The sequence below is a fragment of the Coregonus lavaretus genome (assembly GCF_964263955.1).
Source record: "Coregonus lavaretus genome assembly, chromosome: 29".
Taxonomy (NCBI): domain Eukaryota; kingdom Metazoa; phylum Chordata; class Actinopteri; order Salmoniformes; family Salmonidae; genus Coregonus; species Coregonus lavaretus.
Window position 1 is genome coordinate 32,238,179 of NC_140016.1, and position 23,686 is coordinate 32,261,864.

Sequence of the window (23,686 nt, forward strand, 5' to 3'; positions counted from 1 at the left end):
GAGTGTTGGTGGGCGGCCCTCTCTTGGCAGGTTTGTTGTGGTGCCATATTTCAATTTTTTAATAATGGATTTAATGGTGCTGCTCCGTAGGATGTTCAAAGTTTCAGATATTTTTTTATAACCCAACCCTGAGCTGTACTTCTCCACAACTTTGTCCCTGACCTATTTGGAGAGCTCCTTGGTCTTCATGGTGCCGCTTGCTTGGTGGTGCCCCTTGTTTAGTGGTGTTGCAGACTCTGGGGCCTTTCAAAACAGGTGTATATATACTGAGATCATGTGACAGATCATGTGACACTTAGATTGCTCACAGGTGGACTTTATTTAACTAATTATGTGACTTCTGAAGGTAATTGGTTGCACCAGATCTTATTTAGGGGCTTCATAGCAAAGGGGGTGAATACATATGCACGCACCACTTTTCCGTTATTTATTTTTTAGAATTTTTTGAAACAAGTAATTTTTTTCATTTCACTTCACCAATTTTGACTATTTTGTGTATGTCCATTACATGAAATCCAAATAAAAATCCATTTAAATTACAGGTTGTAATGCAACAAAATAGGAAAAACGGCAAGGGGGATGAATACTTTTGCAAGACACTGTAAATCAGTCTTTAGGATCTGTAGATTAGTCTGTGTGTAATTGTTAATCCTGTAATTATTCTTCAATAATCTGGTGCATGTGCTGACTAATTACCATTTACATACTGTATACTGGGACCAGCATGGAGTTTGTCACTTTTTACGTGTTCCACGTACAGTATCAGGCATCACGAATGGTCTTCACGTGTTCAAATCGAATAGATTTTTTAAAATTACGAATTCATGTGAAAACGCTTTAATTGTGGTTTTGACATATTTTGCAGCACATTTCTCACGACCAAAATCCACATGAAATGGCTTTGTTGTTGTGTTGTTGGAGTATCCTCCCAGTGGGAACCATGCTGCTCTTCTTCCCCCCCCCCATGTGTGTGGTAACAGCAGAACCGTATTGTCAAGCATCATGGTGATGCTTGTGCCTGTCTCGTCTCCCCTGTGTTTCAGTGGCGTGTGTTTTAGGCCTTATTAATGTCTCTAAACCCTGACCTTTAAACGTCTGGGGTGTTGACATGTGTTGTGCATTTCCCCTTTAAAGAGTATGCTGAACCAGAGCATCAGACTACTCGAGAGGACGGCCTCAGACCTGCCGGTAAGTAGGCCTCCTACAAACCATGTACCCCAACAGTTCACACTGACTCAATCAACATCAAGCATTCGTAATACATCCATAAACACTGAATAAAGACTCCGTAACAGCTCCATAGACTGTTTTGAAAGCTTCTTGAGCATTATTCTGCTCTGTTCTGTCCAGAACAAAGTCACTGATGTGCTGGCGACCATCGAAGCAGCCCAGTATCTAATCTCCCAGAATGCAACACAAGTCGTCAACCAGGTGATTACTATGGCGTCCCAGTAATTGTTTACATTTCAATGCTATGATAAAACTCAGTAGCTAACATATTATTCCTCTCTCCATTAGGAAACGGAAAAGTACAAGCAAACCATTGTTGGTTACTTCAGGCAATACATAGAGTGGGTCAGGACTTCTGTAAGTATTTGTGTCCCAACAGTTTGTTAATGCCTTGGTTTTCCCCCCCTATAGCATAAGGAGGAAATGAGATGTAGCATAAATATTGTGTCTTTTGCTCGTAAATTACAGTTTTACTATTTGAACAGAATGCTTTTCACAACTTAATTGAATTGTGCCAAAAGTTACAGCACTGCTGACTTGTTTGCAATCAACTTAGTCATCAATTGTGAATCGTCCAAGTGTAAAGCTATAACGTCCCATTATTTTCCAGAAATTCCAACCGACAACTTTCATAATTGTTTGCCAATGGTATAACTGTAACATATGTTCTTTGTTTGCATGGTTTACCCAGCTGACCATGGAGGTAGCGGCCTGCAAACCCTTCAGTAACATCGTGGACACAGTGGAGATCATAGCCTGCAGCTTCTTGGTTGACTCATTGGTAACTAAAAACGCAATATAAGGGCTCCTTTGAAAACATGCCTGGAACGCCTGTTTGGCCGTTGGAGTGCAGACAGGAAGGCAGGCAGGTAGGGCCTAGCTTGAAAGGGGTGAGGGGGGTTGGAGGTTGGTCTCTGGAGAAGGTCCACATGTCATTGTACCAGTACAGTATGTTCACACAGCCATATGCTGCGCTCTGCTAAAATATGTGATGTGTGGGGGCACACACGGTACATTCTACCGGCATGGGTCCACACAGCTCCCTCAGTGTTCTCCTCCAAAACCCCCTAGCCCCCCAGACGCAGAAGACAAGGCGGGTTCTTTCTGAGGGCCCAGGTTTTAGCGGATGCTAATGGCTTGATATAATGAAGGCTCAGGCAAGGTACAGGGTCTATGTGTGTGTAAGGTGAAGGGTCTGCAGTGGAGGTGGGTGGGGGTAGGGAGTTTGGGGGTAAGGGGGGTGCCATGACCCTCAACAGAGCTCCATCAGACAAATGAGGCCCTCTCTACCCCCAGATCACCCCATCACCCCCCTCCAATCACACACACAGACACCTCACCCCCAACCTCCCCTGATTTAGAACGTACAAGTCAGGCCCTGGAATCCAGCACATGATCAGTGAGAGGTAGTTAGACCTGGCAGTGGGGCACCCTACAGAGTGCTGCAGAGGCGAAGAGACGAGAAGGAAATGAAAGCCAGCCTTACATAATCCCGACATCTGTCCAGTCGGCATGGGGCCTTGTTACCAACACGCTCCCAATGTCAGGAAGCATCTCTATGAAATGGAACAAATAGCCCCCCCGCCCGCCACTTAGAGCCCCCATAGGTTCCAGCGCCAGCTAATTGACTTGGACTGTTAACAGGATGTTTCTGGACATACCGTACGGACCAAAGCGCTTGTTAAAGCTCGATGGGTAATTTTACTAGTGTCCCGGAGCAACAGAGCAAAGGTGCAGCAACACAGGAAAGAACCTGTAAGTGCTCCAATACTGCTTCTAGTCTTTCCACTATACAATAGCTACACACAACTGGGTTTCCACACTGAAAGTTGAAACAGTAGAGAAGAGTCAACAGCACAGTGTGTCTGGTAGGGATGGGGGAATGGAGCTACATACCTAACATGGTGACAGAGTAAAGATGTGACACTTTGACTATCAGTGTTATTGGAGGGGAGCCAAAATGAATCATGACAGTGTTCATTCTCGTAAGCAGACTATGGTGCTGTTACGGGCTGTTATGTCATGGCAATGATTACTTCATATCAGAGCATGTGAGCAGAGTTAAGCTGTTGGAAATCCCGCTCATCGCTCACCGCTGCGGCGCTCCATGTGCTCTCCTACCGCTCCGCTAAAAACCACTCTGCGCTCACAGGGGAAAAAAATGCCGCTCCAAATTCGCTCCATTCGTTAAAAATCACAATTTAACCAACACCCATCTATTTTTGTGACTACCTGGACCTACCAATTGTTTTTTAAGTGTTGAAACCAAACCATATGGATTTGAATGAATAAACCTGAAAAGGTGAATGTAAGAAGCAAACGTCATTTCAAATAAGCTACATGTCATACTAAACAGCATATAAACACTGTAAATAGGTCAGGAGCCAGACAGTGAGCCTAAGAAGGAACGGAAATGAAGAATTTAGGCTATTTTATTTCAATTATTTCAAGGCAATAGCCTACAAATAAATACATTGTGAAGCATTTGCGAGTGCGACACAAGAGGCTGGTAGGGACAAAAAGCACTCAGCATTTAAACAACATTTCGTTGTAATAAATCATTATAGTCTATAAATTGTGCATATGCAGTGGCTTGCGAAAGTATTCACCCCCTTGGCATTTTTCCTATTTTGTTGCCTTACAACCTGGAATTAAAATTGATTTTTTTGGGGGGGTTGTATAATTTGATTTACACAACATGCCACCTTTTGCAGCAATTACAGCTGCAAGTCTCTTGGGGTATGTCTCTATAAGCTTGGCACATCTAGTCACTGGGATTTTTGCCCATTCTTCAAGGCAAAACTGCTCCAGCTCCTTCAAGTTGGATGGGTTCCACTGGTGTACAGCAATCTTTAAGTCATACCACAGATTTTCAATTGGATTGAGGTCTGGGCTTTGACTAGGCCATTCCAAGACATTTAAATGTGATGGCCAAAAAGCTCAATTTTAGTCTCATCTGACCAGAGTACCTTCTTCCATATGTTTGGGGAGTCTCCCACATGCCTTTTGGCGAACACCAAACATGTTTGCTTATTTTTTTCTTTAAGCAATGGCTTTTTTCTGGCCACTCTTCCGTAAAGCCCAGCTCTGTGGAGTGTACGGCTTAAAGTGGTCCTATGGACAGATACTCCAATCTCCGCTGTGGAGCTTTGCAGCTCCTTCAGGGTTATCTTTGGTCTCTTTGTTGCCTCTCTGATTAATGCCCTCCTTGCCTGGTCCGTGAGTTAAGGTGGGAAGCCCTCTCTTGGCAGGTTTGTTGTGGTGCTATATTCTTTCCATTTTTTAATAATGGATTTAATGGTGCTCCGTGGGATGTTCAAAGTTTCTGATATGTTTTTAGAACCCAATCCTGATCTGTTCTTCTCCACAACTTTGTCCCTGACCTGTTTGGAGAGCTTCTTGGTCTTCATGGTGCCGCTTGCTTGGTGGTGCCCCTTGCTTAGTGGTGTTGCAGACTCTAGGGCCTTTCAGAATAGGTGTATATATACTGACATCATGTGACAGATCATGTGAAACTTAGATTGCACACAGGTGGACTTTATTTAACTAATTATGTGACTTCTGAAGGTAATTGGTTGCACCAGATCTTATTTAGGGGCTTCATAGCAAAGGGGGTGAATACAAATGCACGCACCACTTTTCCGTTATTTATTTTTTAGAATTTTTTGAAACAAGTTATTTTTTAAATTTCACTTCACCAATTTGGACTATTTTGTCTATTACATGAAATCCAAATAAAAATCCATTTAAATTACAGGCAGTAATGCAACAAGATAGGAAAAATGCCAAGGGGGATGAATACTTTTGCAAGGCGCTGTAGCGTTTTCCTTGATGGCCATAAAGCTCGATTTTAGTCTAATCTGACCAGAATACCTTCTTCCATATGTTTGGGGAGTCTCTTTTGCAAGGCACTGTAAGCTGTGACTTACTTAGAATTAAATACAAATTCAACGAAAAATGACTTTTGGTGCCTTTGAATACATTTTTTGAATTCATTTTTAGAAACATGAGTTTGGCCAGTCTGTGGCTTCAGGCTCATGCGATGGTGCCTGGAGAGCCGGCCAGCAGTGGAGAATATCCTCTCCACACTTGCAGAGCCACTGGGGATGCTAAACACACTTTTGGCCACTCTTGCCAGGCTGGGCAGAGATGCTGAGTTGTTCTTTTTAATATGTCTATAGGCCTAAAGGTTTTTTAGGAAAATAACCCAATCAAAACGTAGCATGCTTTTGGGATACCTGTCTTTTCAGATTCCACAATAATTTTGTTGTTGTGGACACTGCATCACTGCAGTCCCTCTCTTGCTCTTGGTCCTCATCTTTGTAAGTCACCTTGATTTAGCACCTTATTAGTTTCTTTATGAAAATATTTAGTGAACTCCATAACCGTAGCTAAAGCAAGGGGCTATAGCTAGCAGCACACAAGTAGACTACAAATGCATGCTGGGCCGGGCATGCCTTAAGCTCGTGAAGTGAGTGCTACTGGAGCGAAATTGGAGCGGGCGAGAAGGCGGGCGCTCCTGCCTTTGGAAATCTCGCTCCACGCTCCAGTCAAATTGGGCACGCTCCAGCTCCGCTCCACTCACATACTCTGCTTCATGTAGACTTTATGACTCAGTGTATTCCACCTTTAGAGTTTGGTCAACTGTGCTGGCCCCTCTGCAAAAACATGCACAGTCACAAACAGGTACACCCACTTTGCAGGACTTGGTGTCCAAAATGATGGAAAGTCCTCTACGAAACACGGTTGACAGTGCAGAGAAGTGTAGCCAGTTTACGGTGCTATACTTCATACCTCAGACTCCAGTGTTGAAAATCTTCCCAATAATGAAATATTAAATTATATATTATGCTCCATGGCTATATTTAGTCATAAAACCATACATATATTTATCATGTAAACATTTTATATATATACACTACCGGTCAAAAGTTTTAGAACACCTACTCATTCAAGGGTTTTTCTTTATTTGTACTATTTTCTACATTGTAGAATAATAGTGAAGACATTGAAACTATGAAATAACACATATGGAATCATGTAGTAACCAAAAAAGTGTTAAACAAATCAAAATATATTTTATATTTTATATTCTTCAAATAGCCACCCTTTGCCTTGATGACAGCTTTGCACACTCTTGGCATTCTCTCAACCAACTTCATGAGGTAGTCACCTGGAATGCATTTCAAGTAACAGGTGTGCCTTCTTAAAAGTTAATTTGTGGAATTTATTTCCTTCTTAATGCGTTTGAGCCAATCAATTGTGTTTTGACAAGGTAGTGGGGTATACAGGAGATAGCCCTAATTGGTAAAAGACCAAGTCCATATTATGGCAAGAACATCTCAAATAGCAAAGAGAAACGACAGTCCATCATTACTTTAAGTCAATACGGAAAATGTCAAGAACTTTTAAAGTTTCTTCAAGTGCAGTCGCAAAAAACATCAAGCGCTATGATGAAACTGGCTCTAATGAGGTGGTTTGGAATGAGTCGGACCGCAGAGTGAAGGAAAAGCAGACAACAAGTGCTCAGCATATGTGGGAACTTCTTCAAGACAGTTGGAAAAGCATTCCAGGTGAAGCTGGTAGAGAGAATGCCAATAGTGATCAAAGCTGTCATCAAGGCAAAGGGTGGCTATTTGAAGAATCTCAAATATAAAATATATTTTGATTTGTTTAACACTTGCTTGGTTACTACATGATTCCATATGTGTTATTTAATAGTTTTGATGTCTTCAATATTATTCTACAATGTAGAAAATAGTAAAAATAAAGAAAAACCCTTGAATGAGTAGGTGTGTCCAGACTTTAGACTGGTACTGTATATATATATATATATATATATATATATATATATATATATATATATATATATATATCTGTAAAGATTATGATCAAGAGAAAGTATACCGAACTTAGGACTGCTTTTGACTGATACTGCATTCTCTCTGTTTTCCCTGTCTCTCAGAACACATTCTGGTTTGGCCTAGGCTGCTGTGCCCTATTCCTCCTTCCTAGCATCATCCTGTCAGTAAAACTGGCAAAGTTCTACCGTAGGATGGACACAGAGGATGTTTACGATGAGTGAGTATCTCTAATCTTAAACTGTCCAGTGAAAATCTCACTTTTAAAAGTTAATATTCTGTTAACTCAAATAATGTTGTTGAATCGTCCTATACTAGTATTTGTGGCAAAGCATAAATTGTAGAAAAAACCCTTTAAAAAACCCACCTCAAACTTGTATCTCAAACAGACTGTTTAAAAAATGCTTGCTATTTCCTCATAGAGCATGATGTCATGTTGGCTCATTGGCTGAGCTGGCCAATCAGCAGTCTACTCGCATGAATATTTTAATGACCGGTATACAACCACACCATTCTGTTGTTGGGGTGTGCCCACACCATACCAACACTGAAAATACTTAATTACCATTTTTTGGAAGGAAAACTATTTCACTCATATTGGAATTAATTATAGGTCATATTTAATAGATATCTAGAAACACTGAACAGTTACTTGAAAACTATGCTGTCACATACAGTTTGTCATATGTGACTCGTTTCAGGAAACTAGTCGTATGTCGCGTGTCACTACTTCACAGGAGAGGCATTTGAACGTAAACATAGATCTTTTTACAAAATGCGTTTTTTTGGCAGAAATGCCCTCTGGAACATGTGAACTTTCATGTGCCTTAATAACAAACTTGTATGCCATCTGTAAATAGGAATAAAATTCTTATATTACTAGCCTATTTGGTTTAGCCACGGAAAAAGACAGGAACCTTCCCGCTAGCCATGATTAGCTGAGATAATGGATGAGCTGGACATGCCGAGAGATGAGTTCGGGTTGGTCTGCCATGTAGCAAGTGTCTGTCTATAACATGAGCTGCTCAGTATGTGTAGATAATCCTTTCTAACATGGCTATTTTGAAAGATATCACAAAGAACTGCAAAAGTGCTGCTAATGCTCTCCATTTTCTGGAGGACTGAGTTTTGAAATCAGTGGAATGTCCTGTGGAAGCATCTAAGGAGATGGACAAAATGCTGCTGTTTGATTGCAAAGAGAACACACAGAAGGCTGTTGTATAAAACACCTGTCTCCGGATTACATCTTCAAACTAAGGGCAACCATGGCATTCGTGACAGAGAGGGAGAAGCGTTTATCAATGTATATGGGTAAGAGAGTCTAGCTAGCTACATTTTCAGAGTTCGTACGTTTCTAATTTTGTTAGAAAGACGTTTTCATTGCAAGTTAAAGCATACTGTTAGCTAGCTGGCTCGCTAGCTAACGTTACTTGTATGATCTATGTAGTAATATTATTCATATCTCAGAGCCATTTTCATTGCTAGTTATAGCCTATTGTTAGATAGCTAGCTAACATTGAACCTAGTTGGTTAGCTTTAGCTACCTGCAGATTCATGCAGGGTAGTAACGTTATAAATTAGGATTATGATTAATTGTTTAGCTAGCTAGCTAAATGTCTAAACATAAGACTTCACTATGCAAGTAACTATTTCACTGTACCGTTTACACCTTCTGTATCCTGTGCATGTGACAAATATACTTTGATTTTATTTGATATAGTGTGTGTTTACCAGAGACGGTAATGTGAAGAACAACATGACCTGCACCAAAGTCAAATTAGGATATAACGTTAGGCCAACGAGACAGTGTCCAAGTTCTAAAATTCTCTGGTAGAATGCCCTGCTTTTATTTTGTCACACTCGCCATTCACTTTTAAATAAATATTTTTTTGTGAGTATTTTCCTGTAATAATGAATACAAATTAGCTTAAGTTAAGACGTTGTCAGCTGTATGATATGGTCATTATTTGAACTGGTTAGCCAGCTAACTTCACGTTAGCTAGCTAGCTAACAAGCTAGAAACGATCCTAAACATTGTTTAGAAAGTAGCTTTTAGTTGCCTGGTTTGCTAGATTGACATATACTAAATTCATTTTTAAACGGATGGGTTTATTGGTGTTAAAATACACCAATTATGCTATTTTGGACCACCAGGCTGCTGATGTCATGCAGCCTGTCGTTTTTGTGTTTATATCTTTTCATAACGACAATGACAAGTTTGATGTCGGACGACAATAGAACGTTCATTGTGAGAACTGTCTACATACACGTCGATAGACCTAGTATGAACCAGCCTTTAGTCTTGAAATCTTTGATTGTTTAGTACACTACCGTCGTACTCACTCTGTTTAGCACATGGCCTCACATTTGAATCCTTAAAGAGATGGATGGGGCTAAGGCTTAAGGGGGTGTGAAGGATGCTGAATGGGTGTAGACAAAGAAGAGCTCTCCAGTAGGTGTACCAAAACATTCAAGGGCCATTTTCTCAAAAGTGGGGTTACAAGTTTATCAACTTTCAAAGCAGAATTACTGTCCCATTGTTACTCAACTGTAGTATATGATATACCATTTTCTAGCTCGGAGTCTCTACTTTTATCCAATGTAAAAAAAAAAACACTATTTCAAATTTTGCTACATAAGACCGAATCGAGCCGGTCGGTCACATATCTGGAAAGAACCCTTTGATCATCCTCTTAAGTGAACTATAGCTATGGTTTGGAAATCCCCTGCTGTGAATTTGTAGTGCAACCCAGTGATTAGTTTAATGTATGGTGATCTTTCTTACAGTGTTTCCCCCGACAACTGTCCCACCCCACCGAGCTCTTTCCCCCTGCCTATTTGGTTAAAGGGGCCATACAGTAGATGTTGATTTGAGCCTGGATAGTAATCTAGGGGAACACCTCCTTATTAGACCCTATGATATGCATTAACAAGACTGAAATTGGGAGGAGTCTTATCAGTTCTCACGAGTCAGGATGACAAAGTGGTAATTAACACAATTTGACTCAATCCACAACAGACGAGTTCAGTATGAGGTAATAGCATTGCTTCTGTCCTGTCTCTGGTCCTGCCCTTTTTCTAACTTGCCTACTATCCTTCCCCTATCCCTGCCTTCCTCTCTTCTGTCTGTTGCAGTACATTCGCAGTAGTAACTAGGTGTAAGCAACAGTAACTTAACTCTTTCTACTTAATTCTCTGTCTCTTTCTCTCTCTCTTTTCCTTTACAGTTCCTCTGTTTCTGGGACTTGGCATTTTACTTTGTGATAACCATTCCTACTATTTCCATCTCCTTCCATCCTTACTTTTCATTGAATTTCTCTCTGTCAAGCACTTTGCACTTTAAGAAAAAAAAAAACGGTGTATTAAGTACTATTCATATTGTTTTATGCATCCTTCAGTAGCCCTCACCTCTCCCATGCACTTACAGTAATGAATGAATGCGATAGACAAGTCACCAAGTGTCTTGATCAACGACGTGTATCGACGTCATTTGCTCAATGATATTATGCCCAAAACCTTTTGGTGCATTTCTATTGCCGAGCATTTCATTAACATTTTTACTTTTTTGTATCTTTCTAGCATTATTACAATTCCCATGAAAACGTAAGATTCATTTGACCCATTTTACCTCTCCTTTCTCCTTCCAGTATAACTCATCCATACATCTGCGCTTTTCTGTGGATTTTGTACATAGATTGAATTGCTGATTTCTTGGTGCTGGTTTTAAGTTTTAAGCTTTGAAATGCATCTATTGGTGGATCGTTTTGGCTTTCCTTTAATCTTGAAAAAGTGCCCCTTGTTGATCATTATGGGCTCTGATTTCTTGTTTTTACTATTTGATTATTTGTGTACTTGTTTGACATTTTACTGCACTGTAAGGAGCTAGTAACACAAGCATTTCACTGCACCCGCTATAACATCTGCTAAACTGTGTATGCGACCAATAAACTTTGATCTGATTCTTACAGACCACCTCTGTTTCTGTAAGTTAAGGTGTAAGATAAAATACTGTGGTTTATACATTCTAGACTTTCTATATAGAAACATACATTTGTTTACATTTAGAATAGACCCTAGCATTTTCCAAGGTTTTCCGATTTAGAGAAAAAACTTTTATTGTCGAGGGTTAATACCATGCCATGTCTCTCACGTCATATTTTTTTATCACGTTTTTTTTGGTATGCAATGTTTTGTTTCAGTATGGAAATTGGTAATAATGGTTATCATATTGAGCGTTTACAAGGTATCCAAAACCCTGTATTGACAAGGTAAACAAAATATAAAGCAGCCCGACGGAAATAATCAATTTGCATGGCCTGTTTCAGGGAGGGATTGGGGCAGGGGCGGCATGTTGGCCAGGGGGGCAGTCAGTCAGTCACTCAGTGGGGTGGTTTAATAAGGTGGCTGGGACACAGTGCATGCCCTCAGACACATCTGGAGGTCAGCTGGACTCTTTCCGCTGGCTGCTGCTCTGGTTGCTGCTCCAGCATTGGGAGGTCACAAACAAGCCAGCTTAGTCCACTGTTTACCGCTTGTGTGTTTTGGGGTTTGGGGTTTCACGTGATCTTTGGACCATTACTAACCCACTGCATGCTCTGTTCACAATGACTTGATCGAGTGAAAAGAAACTCCTTGCATGTTTCCTCTTCTTTAGAATTGGGCAAACTGCTGTGAATGTACACGTGATCCTTTTGGTCAGAGAGAGGCAAAAAGAGAGGCAAGCATGTCTGCTTTGGTGTGGTACTACTGAGACAACTGCTCATGTGACTAACAACCTCTAACTGCATGTTTTTCATTGAAATGTACATTTGGACAGCCAAGCAGTGTGAACCAGACACAGAGAGCATCACCACAGAATGACAGACAAGGGAACATGACAATAACCAACCTGCTAAGACTACCACCTATGGCTTATCTTTTATTACAATCTACCCGATATCATCATCAATTCACCATGAACATGGTTTCACCCTCTACTTCTCTCAAAAAGTCAATAGAAAATCAGTTTGGATAGAGTGGATGTTATTCCCTCAGTTCAGTTCATATGCAACACGTGTATGGTTACACACAGGCAAATGTACTGCATACATTCACCCTGGCATCATACCATCCCTTGTTGGCCTCAAGCCCTCAGCGAGTGTCGATGGAGTGGTTCTGCTCTCTGTGTCTTGGGAAAAGCCTGCTGCTCCCGTCAAGTGAAGGATCTGAAAGCAAGAGACAGGGCTAACAAAATGGTTGACCTTCGAAGGTTCCCTTTTCCTGGCATTGATGTTGTCCCCCTTTCTGTACCCCTGTGCCACTAGCATCCCTGCCTATGACACTATGTCTAGATTCCCACGGGCCTCAGCTCCCCCCAGGCATATTGACTGGTGAGAGAGGGCCAGGCTTTTTGACCGACTCCAGAAAGGTACTGAGAACCACTGAATACTCGGACGACATCTCTCCGTCCACCTCCTCAGCATTGTCTTCCCTTCCTTTGTTCTCCGTTCATACCATCTTCGTGCCTACATACCATCTTCGTGCCTACATACCATCTTTGTGCCTACATACTATCTTCTCCTGCTGTTTGTCTGCATGCCATTGCCACACTGAAAAACCTCCAGAACTTTGACAGTCTTTTCTCTCTTGTCTCATCCTTTGCTTGACACCATATTTTCTTATGCAACCCCCAATTCACCCTTCTTCACAGCTTGTTTTAGCACTTGCATGTCTGCTTCACTGACTTTGCAGAAAGGCTTCACGGTGAGGATTGCTATTTTTGTAATCACTAATAAACCCTAAACCGTAAATGGTTTGATGGTATTTGTGTCTAACCACTTGTAACTGCTCTATAAATGTACTGTAGACCAGGCCCGCTGTGTGTGTTTGCTATTACTAATGACTTAAACAGTTTAAGATGAAAGTCTTGCTTCTCTCATTTCAAAACTCACATTTCATTGCTTTCATTTCTCCCTTGAGTCGGTCAATGGCAAAAGCAATAAGCTTCTGAAATATCTAATCAAATCTGATGAAATTAAATGTTAATATTTTCTGATACAGTATCTTCTCTTCTACAGTGCCATTGGAAGCTGGAACTGAAACACTTGATTGTAAGTTTCCACTATAGTTGTAGATACTGTTGCGCTTTTCTATTATCAATTTTAGCATAGAAATATACCACTTTTATACAATCTGTTGGCTATCTACATAGACTATTTTACATCAGTGCATTATTTCTCAGATGTTGAATGCAGTGTTAAAATGTTTAGGACCCCATCAATTTCCCACCCTGTGGACAAGACAAAGCTCCAAAAAGAGGTCCTTACCTGATGTCTTTTGTGTGTGTTCACCTGGTCCTCTCTTCCTCTATCTGCACGGATCTATTTACTGACAAGATCCTAATGTCCTGTCACAGCCTTTTCTGGATATCTGCTGTCCAATAGGACCCCCTCGGACACTACAGAAGGTGCTGTCATCAACCCTTTCTTTGATCTTCCCTGGGGAACTATATGGAAGCCATACATCTGAGCCCGTGTCGGTCGACCTTCATCCTTCACCTCACACAGCTGTCTAATGTGTTTACATTAGTCTGGCCACAATATCAGAGCCGAGGCTGAGTTCAAATTGAGGACACAACAACAATTCCATGGCTGTGTACTCTCAAACCTTTTGTACTTCTTTCGTGTTGTGTAAACAGTGACTGAAAAGATCTTTAAAAGGTCATGTAGAGCTACTATGAGTACATTGCCATTTCTGCTCATAGTTGAGTGGTCTTTGCAATGATGTTTTACTAACTGATGGGGAGAGCTGTTTGAGACGTATCATGTGAAACAAAGACTTGGTGTAGAAACAGACTTGATGGTCTTGGATCATAGGCCTATATGTTTGTGCTTGAATAATATAAGGACAATATAGCATGACTTTTGTATGTTTCCAACATTACAAGACAGCCAGAGGTTGTTATCCATGCTGGGTTGAGGCAAACTACTGACGGTTGCCTTTTAGACCTGTTTTAGCATTTTGACTGATGTCCACCATCTTGTTGGCTATGAGGAATTACTGTATCTCATATCAGTGTATAACAGGTGGAATATCACATGAACCTGGACAGAAATGTCAAGAGACTATAACATTCCTTAGTTGATTAATTGATTAACAATAATGCAAAGTATCATGTTGAGTATACTAACATGGCATGTTAATCAATATATTTTTGGGGCTATTGTAGTGGTCAAACTTTAAATTGGAGAACTGCTATTTAAAGCCAAATCCTATTTTTACTGTAGGTCTCAGGTCTTTAGTTGTATAACAGTTATGAATAATATATTGTTTCAATCTTTTTTTTAATCCCACAGTAGCTTTTGGTACCTATGGAACTATGGAAGGGTGAATGTATTGAAGAGTTATTTGTATAAAGAGATGTATTGCTTAAAGTGAATGATGACACCCGTGTGGACTATGCTGAACAACGTTAACATACTGTACGGTACATGCCACCCTGATAATATAACCCATCTGTTCACACTTGTTTATAGGTTTTTATGTTCCTTCTGCTTCATAAAGATGGGGGACATTAGCCTACTTAACTACCATGTGCTGTCAATCAAATGGCATTAAGCCAATCCAATAGAGGCTTGTTGATGAGATGAGCGAAGACTTGTTATTGGTATAACTGATCTTGCCCATTGAGCCTCGGAAAGAAGCTTCACTTCCCAATAACTATTATTTAAGTACATGCCTGCAGACTGCTTACCTTAAGAAGTGTATGATTATTACATAACATGCTATTTTACTGAGTTCTAATGATAGACATGTTATATGCACCATCTGGTTAGATAGTGGGTGCAATGTTTACTGGTTGTTTTAAGGGTAAAACTGTAATGGTGGCACTGGATAGTGGGGCACTGATGGTGCCCATTGGAAATGAGTGTCCTTGTATGATGTTTTTTTGAAAGTGTACAAATGTGAATAAACTTTCAGTTTCATTCTTGTACAGAAATCTTTTTATCAATGTTCCTGTTAGAGCTGTGTCTCAGTGACCACTGGAGAAACCAATGGAGAAACCAATCGTTTCAAGTTTTCAAGAGCAAGGGGTCGCTATTTTGGACACCATGTCCTTTGTTTTATGTAAATGATTATCTACACATGATCAGGAACATTTGACATGAGACAGTGGGCTTACACATGTTTTAGCTATTACCTTAAGTCCACATAGTCTTATATAATGTTGCCAAAATGCCGTACTCCATTATGTACCCGCTGTTTTGGATATGAGATTATTATGTTTTGCTATGGGCTAGGACATGAGGTTTCCACAGTCATTTGGCACCCACACCCACATCTGTGCAGCCCAGATATACATTTTCTAACCTGCACATAGCACATGACCACTTCTCCCTCACCCTAAATGTGCAACTGGTTAAAGAAGAAGATTGAGTAATGAGTTTAAACTTTAGAGAGTCAAGCTAGGTGATTGTATTTAGATTCTTAACCGTAGCTCATCGTTCCTCAGGCTGTCTGCAGTGATATATTTTGGTTCACCACCTTTGCAACTCTTGGTACTCCATGCAAAGCCTGTGTAGCCACTGACATGCACAGGGAGGGAGAGGCATAAATGCCAGGCCCCTCGTTTGGCTTGCGGCCACAGAGTGCAATTCCCTGATTCCACAAAGCGAAGCGAACCTGCTCCGGATGTTTACATTACAGATCCCGTGTTACTCACAAGGAGCCCTTTCTCCCCTGTTATGATTGATCGCTAGGAAAATAAAGTTGCAAGAGGCATGTGCTGCTTTCCCCCCCTCTCTATCACACAGACACACACACACTTGCTGAACAGCCATGTTACATACTATATATGCTGTTGTCTCGAGTCAGCAACTCTATTATGGGTTATTCTTGTTCTTTCTTAATTAGCACAGTAATTACTTCCTGTGTGACACACTAGGTTGGCCTACCACCACCCATGTGCATATTTGTTTGGAACTTCTCTGATTTCTTTCCTCAAGTTTCTCCACAGTCTCCAGTTTTAGATTTGATTGTGTTTATGTTTGGAAGGAAATTATAGGCTGTGCTGTATGGTTGTAAACCTCTAACTTTAAAACAGCAGTGAACCTTGAACAGTTCAACATGTCCTTATAGCGTAGCATTTTAAGACACATTGTGGTATTGAGTTGAAATGTACTTACCACACATACCAACGGTATGTAAAACAGAGAAAAAAAGTAAAAGTGGCATGGTGAACGATTACATTAATGTTATGTTGGCATCAGTGTGCCAAGCTTCTCAAAATGAAGGGCAGTCTGGGGATTTTTTAAAAGTCCACAAGGTTGTGCTTGACATATTTGTCAATGAAACACTTATATACTATACTAGTATGGTCGATTATATAACACCTGGTTAAACTTGAGGACATCAATGTTCTCTGACTATTTCCTTCGTCTCCCTCCCAATTGGTTTCACATGTGGTCCTGGCTTTCATTGACAGTCCCCAGACAACCATAAGTTATAGTCACATTGCAGATGGGGGCACTACTCTCCTCCCCTCTTCCTGATGACTCTTGTAACCCAGGGTTTTTTCACCTGAATGCCCTCTTTGTGTTCAGAGCCCTTAAATAGCAGGAGGGACCCTCAGCTTCTGCAGTCCCACTCTCACTCCCTCTCTCACACTTAAGCATCTGGCATAACCATGTGGACTCGGGCTAGCGCACTGCTGCTCCTCGCCTGCTGCCTCTGGGCAGTGGAGGGTCAGAACGAGAACGGCAATGGCAACACGAGGGCAGGCAATGGTGGTGGTGCTGCCACCGCTGCTGCTGCAGAGAACAGGAAGAGTGTCTGGGAGGACCCCATCCAGTTCAACAACAAGGCAAAGGACTTGTGCACCATGAGTGTCACCGGCCAGGGAGATGTCACCAGGCTGAGGATATCGTGCCAGGGTGCCGAGAGAACCTACTGGTGCGAGTACACGGGCAAGCCCCAGATGTGCCGTGCCTACAACAACAACCCTCGCCACTATTTCACCCAGATCATGTGGGACCTAAGGAAACTCCAGAACGCCTGCCAGGCACCCAAGGCTATCAAGCCTCAGATGTGCAAGAGGGCACCGGAAGACGCCCAGATGTTGTTCTCCGCTTCCTCCACGCCAGAGGCAGCATCAGCAGCCACCCCCCAAAAGCCGGAGAAAGCCCAGGAGCCAACCCAGGTGAAACCAGAGACCCCCAAGGCACCGATCGTCAAGCAGGCTAAGCTATCCGCAACCAAGCCTGAGGCTAAACCAACAAAACCAGAGCTGGCAAGACCAGAGCAGGCACCTACAAAGCCAGTGCAATCCAGACCTGTGCAGGCAAAACCAGAGCAGGCAAAACCAGCAGCTGCAAAACCAGCAGGATCAAAACCAGCAGGAGCAAAACCAGTCAAGCCAGCAGTGAACAAGACACTGAAAAAGCTTCTGACACCCAAACCAACCACTCCAAAACCAACCAAACCCACTGTCAAGAGCAATGCCAAAAAGATTGCACAAGAGTATTGTTGGCGGTCACTCCAAGGCATCTGTTCCTATGTCATTGGTTGGTTTCAGAACTAATAATGAAGGTGAGTTGAAAAAAGTTGGCTGTTGATATTTTCTGAATTGTAGTTAAAGCATTGTATAATATATCATGATCATTTGATAAGCATTTATATGACAAAGCATGTCTGTCGATCAAATGTCTCTTAAATGAATTTAAATTAAGTTCTATAAAAATGTGACCAGTATGATTTCATGTTTAGGTCAAAGTCTAGTTAGCATTTTACTGAGTAGAAAATGTAAACCTATTCACTATACTAACGTTTTGCTTTCTGTTTCCCAGATTTAGATTCCTTGTGAAGATGACTTCAAAGGTCTGACTAAAGAGGTGCTCAGAGTGGTTTTCCAGAAGAGGACTTTGTTAATAAATGTTGGAAGAGAGCTCTAACACCCTCTTAATGGGAATGATCGTACTGACATTACTGTTAATCAAACATCTTTCCAGCCAGCCATTTCACCATGAGTTGTGAATGTTCCATCGAGACCGATACCAATGAAATAGTAATTCCAAGGGTCACAATGACAACTGAAAGCATCCATACCTGAATGTGTGGATCGGGTATGGACAGATAGTTAAATCCGTCGTCTTTCACATGGTACTCATTTCGTCCCCATTTTATTTTAATTTTTTTACAGTTTGGTTTTTGTGTCAGAAAGCACTCTACACATTTAGACAAACCTATGGTACCCTATAATGGACTCTCCTAAGGCAGATACGCCATTGGTTTTGCCTTTTTTTGTATGTTTGTTTATGTGTATGTTTGTATCACCATAAACCATGTATTGAATATACTGTGTTGGGGAAAAACATGACAAGGTTTTTGTGTCATTCACATAGTAGAGAGGCATATTCTGCAAACTCTACCACTGGTTCATTGGACTGAAATGTCACAATCAATGTATGAATGTCTGTATATAATGAATAAAGTGTGTTCTTAGTTCTTGTTAGTGTGTCTGTGCTCCTTACTGGCTTGCTTTAGGTTTAAAGCCTGTCTCCACATTTTTTTAATACCAGTAGGGAAAAAGTCCAAGTGAGCAATATTGGAAACGTTAATGTTTAACTTTGTGTTCAATACTACCCTTTTTGAGGTGCAGTGTCTCTTTTCCCCAGTATGTGACGCTGTTGTATCAACTTCTTTAAAATATTATTTTTTTCAATGACTGCTGCTCACTGCACTTTTAATAGACCAGTTTAACCTGTAGAGAAAAGTTCGGAATTATTTTTAGGGGTAATCAAAAATGTTCAGTATGATGGTTTTCACTCGTTTTAAGTGACAATAGACTGGATAGGCTTAATTAAGGACAAAAACCTTTGACAAGATACCAAAAAATAAACCCAGATACCACCAAATAAACTCGGACAAACTGTGCGCTTTTGCCTATGTCCCACGTTGGTGGAGTGAGGGAGTGGTGGTGGGTGTGTCTGTGCTCTATAAATGCCATATGCGCGTTCTCCAGGTGTCACAACGGGATTGAACCATTTCCATCTTCCCAAATCTACAGGTGAGCTGAAAAAAATAACCCCTGTTATGTTATGTTAAATGTTATGCTGTTGTGTTGTGATAGGCTACAGTAGCAATTATTTGAATGGGAGGTAATTGTACTGTACTAACATACACAACTATGCCATTTTTGCAGATATTTTAGCGGGACATGACACTCCTTATCAACTTAACCGTATTGCTGGTTATTGCCTGCATATCTCAGCAGCTTATGGTGGCTAACTGTCAAGGATCCAAAAAAAGGGGGATGAAGAAGAAAGAAAAAGAGGAACCAAAGGACGGAGAGCAACCAAAGCCCAACGTCCAATCTCCAGAGAAGAAAGACAGCAGCCCCAAAGGAAATGTGTTCAAGGGCAGATTCTCCGCCAAAGGCAAAATGCAATGCACTTGGGTTGCGACAGGTGACAATGACTTTGTGCTTAGCGTGAACTGCAAAAAAGGGCAAACAAGTTTTGACTGCGAATATGTGGCCAAACCAGCCACTTGCCCTGGGTACGGGTCCAACACCAAAGCCTATTGGAAACAGATTGCGCGCGCTCTAAATAAAAATAAGAAATTATGCTTCGACTCCACGGCTTTAATAAAAGCAGGTATGTGCAGAAAAGCTCCCAAGGACGCACATTTCAAACTTAACAATACACCCAGAGATATTGTTGTTACACTTCCAAGGACTACGATTCAGCCGCGTTCTTCTCCCTCTGCCTCTTCATTGGGTGCCAAATCTTGCGCAGTTGATCAAAAGAGACTGGCAGAAGAATATTGCGCGTCTTCCTGGTCGAGTTTGTGTACTTTCTTTTTTACCATGGTCCAGAATGAGGATTGTTGAGAGTAAAATGAATTAATTTAAATGTCCTCTCTCCCACATTGATTTTGTCATAAACAAATGAACACTTGTTGCTACTCCTCCTGAAGATGTATGCATTTTGATGGATTGTGATGGATATTTTATTTAACCGAGTTTCAAGACTGATTGTCTCATATCATCCATACCAATTGTCCCTTTGAAATATTTTTGCCATGTGTTGTATTCATTGTAAAGCTACAGTACTTAATAAATATGTGTTGTTCTATGTACTCAACTCTTCTCTTCATATGCCTGTGTAGTTGAAGCATTTCTGCAGCTGTGTAGCCTGTTCTTTCTAGGAGGGCGGACTGGAGTTAGGCTATTATCCTTGTCAATGATGTATAGCATTATACTTATTCCTCATTATTTTCTAATGACTAAAGATTATTGTATGATTTACTACTACTTGGCAGACAGAGTGTCATTCCGTACCACCCTGCATGGACTCACTCATACACGCATGAGCATACATGAACGCGCGCACAAACACACAACCCTGCTGTGCATACTCAACTGCATTTGCCAAAAGGTTAGGAGTTTGAGCATGTTGGGTAATTACACACTGTAATTATAGCAAGTCAGTTAGACGGATCATTTAGAAGATTGATCCTGCATTCCTTGGCACTGACTACTGGCTTTTCATTGGCTTTTTCCAAGGTGAAAAAAATGCACATGTTCTAAACACTAGTCCGTGACATTTAGCTATGCCTTTCATATAGAACACTACAACAATTGACAATCATGATGTTTATAAAATTACATAACTGTGCTTGATAGCTAATGGGTCTTTTTGCTATAACTATAATACTATTACTATCAGGCAATCAAGGAAAGATACTTTGGATACATTTTTCTCTCCATTAATTGGATTTCAATCATTCTTTGCACTGAGGGGAATTTGAATGAAATGAACCCCAACCCTCTTCATTGATGAGATAATTGACTCTTGGATGGTTCTTTAGTCTTGGTCCAATAGCTTTTCATTAATCATCATTATTGGTATTTTTATTATCATTATACAGTGAGGTTCTTGCATTCCTAGGATTTTCAGAGACCCATAGGTGCATTAAGGCCTAGATTAAATCAGATCAAGCGTTAACCGGTGATAGCTGAAACATGCATAGCTGATGTTTTGGGGTGTCTGAGGTGTAACTGCTTTGGAGCTGTCAAATCAGTGAGCATCTGCCCTTGAGCATTGTCATTAGTTGTTCAGAATGAGAATGTGTAGGCTATATAGAAATAATGACGCTCAAATTGAAAAATCATTAAATAAAATGATGAGGATTTCTATCATCCTAATTGAGGACTAAACAAGGCTGCATGGGATTTATCTTAATGCCAATGACAATGTCAGCTGTAGGTATAATGCCAGGAACCAGTTGTGGATTTGACAGCTCTAATGCAGTTACACCTCCAACACTGCCAAAACAACCGCTATGCAGATGTCTGCTAAAGCGGATCTGTTTGAATAGAGCCCTAAGTTAACGAATTAGGTCTATTGACAAAGCCAGTTACAAACATGCCACATGTAACATGTCATTTTCTAGCCCAAAGGCCGGCAGATGGCGATATTGAGTCGTTTCATTTTACCGTCCAAACGCATTGTATGCAGCTGGCAATACACTCGTATCCCCCATGGGCCGGTTCGTACATAAAACATTATCCGTTCAGGCTGCAAAGGCTTCCATTACCTCCAATACGAGTGTATTGCCGGCTGCATACAATTCATTTGACTCCCGAGTGTCGCAGTGGTCTAAGGCACTGCATCGCAGTGCTAGCTGTGCCACTAGAGATCCTGGTTCGAGTCCAGGCTCTGTTGCGACCGGGAGACCCATGGGTGGTGCACAATTGGTCCAGCGTCGTCCAAGGTAGGGGAGGGTTTGGCCGGCAGGGATGTGGGTTCATTTTCCACGGGGGGCCAGTATGCAAAAAAAACATGTATGCATTCACTAACTGTAAGTTGCTCTGGATAAGAGCTTCTGCTAAATGACTAAAATGTTTGGACGGTAAAATGAAATGACTCAATATCGCAATCTGCCGGCCTTTGGGCTAGTGATTTTCTAGCTACTGGGCTTCTTTTACTGTCTTCTTGTTACTGGCCAGCTGTTATTTTTGACTGATCTATGGGTTGGAGGTCAAAGGGTCACTGCCACGTGAGAAACTGCTGACAAGGCACCACCCACCCTGACCTGGGTTCAAATACTATTTGAAATAATTTCACATACTTTTGCTGTGCTTGATTGAGTTTGCCAGTTGCAATGGAACCAATAGAAAAGTCAAGAAAGCGCAAACCCCACCCACCTAGCACTCCAGGCAGACTAAAGCAAACACTCAAAGTATTAACATGATTTCAAATAGTATTTGAAACTGGGTTTCCACCCACGGTGACCCAAAAAGTAATGGTATGATCAATGTTTTGGGTATGCAAATTACCGTATTTGTGTTTTATGTGGCTAGAGGGCACACCTGTATGCCACCTGTATTATTAAGACATTGACAGCTGTCATCATTCTGACCCTGCTTGTCAAAATGGTCACTCAAATATTGAGGTTTCCAAACAAGAAAAGACTTGATAAAAACACAAAAGATATGTGGGCGGTTCATTTAAAATAAAAGTATGATCGGTTTTACTGATTAACTTAATTGTTTTTAAATGTTTGTCAAAACATAGTAGTGAAGCAGAGATCATTTATCTCTTTAGGAGTCATTATACCGTAGAACATGTGTTCCTCAACTTCACACAAGGGTAAAAAGCCTGTGTTGCACTCTTCTCCCTCTCGCTAAGACTTTTCTTTCACTACAGGGGCTCCCACACTCCACCACCCACTTCAGACAAGCACCTACACGACCTACACCAGCACTTGACAATCCCTCATCATACTGCCTGGAAATACAGAGAAAAGGCGCCAAAGTGAATCTAGGAACAATAAACAGAACACAGAGTGCTTCATGTAGACAAGAGTATATAATACATTATTTTATAATACATGAGTATATAATGCATGTGTATAGATACATGAGTATATAATAGACGAGTATATAATACATGTGTATAGAATACCTGTATTTTTTTATGTTGTTCAAATTAGCCCTCCAGATGGTGGGAAGCTGAGGAATGGAAACGGGAAATATAACCACTCTCAAATTCCTAGACAAGGCTATGGATGCACGGTCTGTGAGATCAACATATTAAACATACCTTGTTTAAATGACCAGTGACCAGCACGTCATCTTACAGATTGTGCCTTAATATTGTAAAACTTTTGTCATTTTACAGATTGTGCCTTAATATTGTAAAACGTTTGTCAAATCTTCAACAAACTTTTAATGGGCATGTCTGGGACCGGAGGCTTTAGTAAACTATAGGAGATTCTGAGATTTGACCACATTTCCTCTCCCAGCATGTTGGGCTCATTAGATAGGAGAGGAATGGTACACTATTGAGCAAACATGGAAATGATCCAACAAATGTATGCAGATGCAGCAGAGTGAAATTTGATCCCCAAAATAGTTGGTGTAATGGTGTCCATGAGTGGAAAGAAAAACCATGGATAAGCCAGAATAATTAAAAGCCAGACAATAAATAATTTCAGTAGAGGACAGAAACTTGGTCAACTTTATCAATAGTACATTTAGGACCAGAAGCCCATTGTAGAACATTATAATGTAGTAGTTAGTCTCTGGGATGAGCCCTTAATAAAAGGCTAGT

At 41.0% G+C, this 23,686-nt stretch overlaps 3 protein-coding genes across 3 annotated transcripts in view; all 3 read left to right on the forward strand.

Moving 5' to 3' along the window:
* Positions 1-12,016, forward strand: part of LOC311105097 (prominin-1-A-like) — a gene marked incomplete at its 5' end in the record, with an annotated part of 133,076 nt that extends 121,060 nt beyond the window's left edge. The window contains 6 exons of the mRNA XM_084147098.1: positions 1,135-1,188; positions 1,351-1,431; positions 1,519-1,587; positions 1,922-2,011; positions 7,196-7,311; positions 11,746-12,016. Coding sequence (XP_084003224.1) covers positions 1,135-1,188; positions 1,351-1,431; positions 1,519-1,587; positions 1,922-2,011; positions 7,196-7,311; positions 11,746-11,872 — 537 coding nt within the window. The 3' untranslated portion in view covers positions 11,873-12,016. The remainder of the gene's footprint in view (positions 1-1,134; positions 1,189-1,350; positions 1,432-1,518; positions 1,588-1,921; positions 2,012-7,195; positions 7,312-11,745) is intronic.
* A 4,739-nt stretch (positions 12,017-16,755) lies between these two features.
* fgfbp2a (fibroblast growth factor binding protein 2a) lies at positions 16,756-18,572 on the forward strand (the record flags this gene model as incomplete). Its single annotated transcript, XM_084146713.1, has 2 exons — positions 16,756-17,657; positions 17,915-18,572. The coding sequence occupies one exon, from the start codon at positions 16,756-16,758 to the stop codon at positions 17,647-17,649; it is 894 nt and encodes a 297-aa protein (XP_084002839.1). The 3' UTR covers positions 17,650-17,657; positions 17,915-18,572.
* A 505-nt stretch (positions 18,573-19,077) lies between these two features.
* Positions 19,078-20,203, forward strand: LOC311104810 (fibroblast growth factor-binding protein 1-like). Its single transcript, XM_084146734.1, has 2 exons — positions 19,078-19,134; positions 19,270-20,203. Exon 2 carries the CDS (start codon positions 19,285-19,287, stop codon positions 19,957-19,959), a length of 675 nt encoding a protein of 224 aa, XP_084002860.1. The 5' UTR covers positions 19,078-19,134; positions 19,270-19,284; the 3' UTR covers positions 19,960-20,203.
* The last annotated feature ends 3,483 nt before the right edge of the window (positions 20,204-23,686 follow it).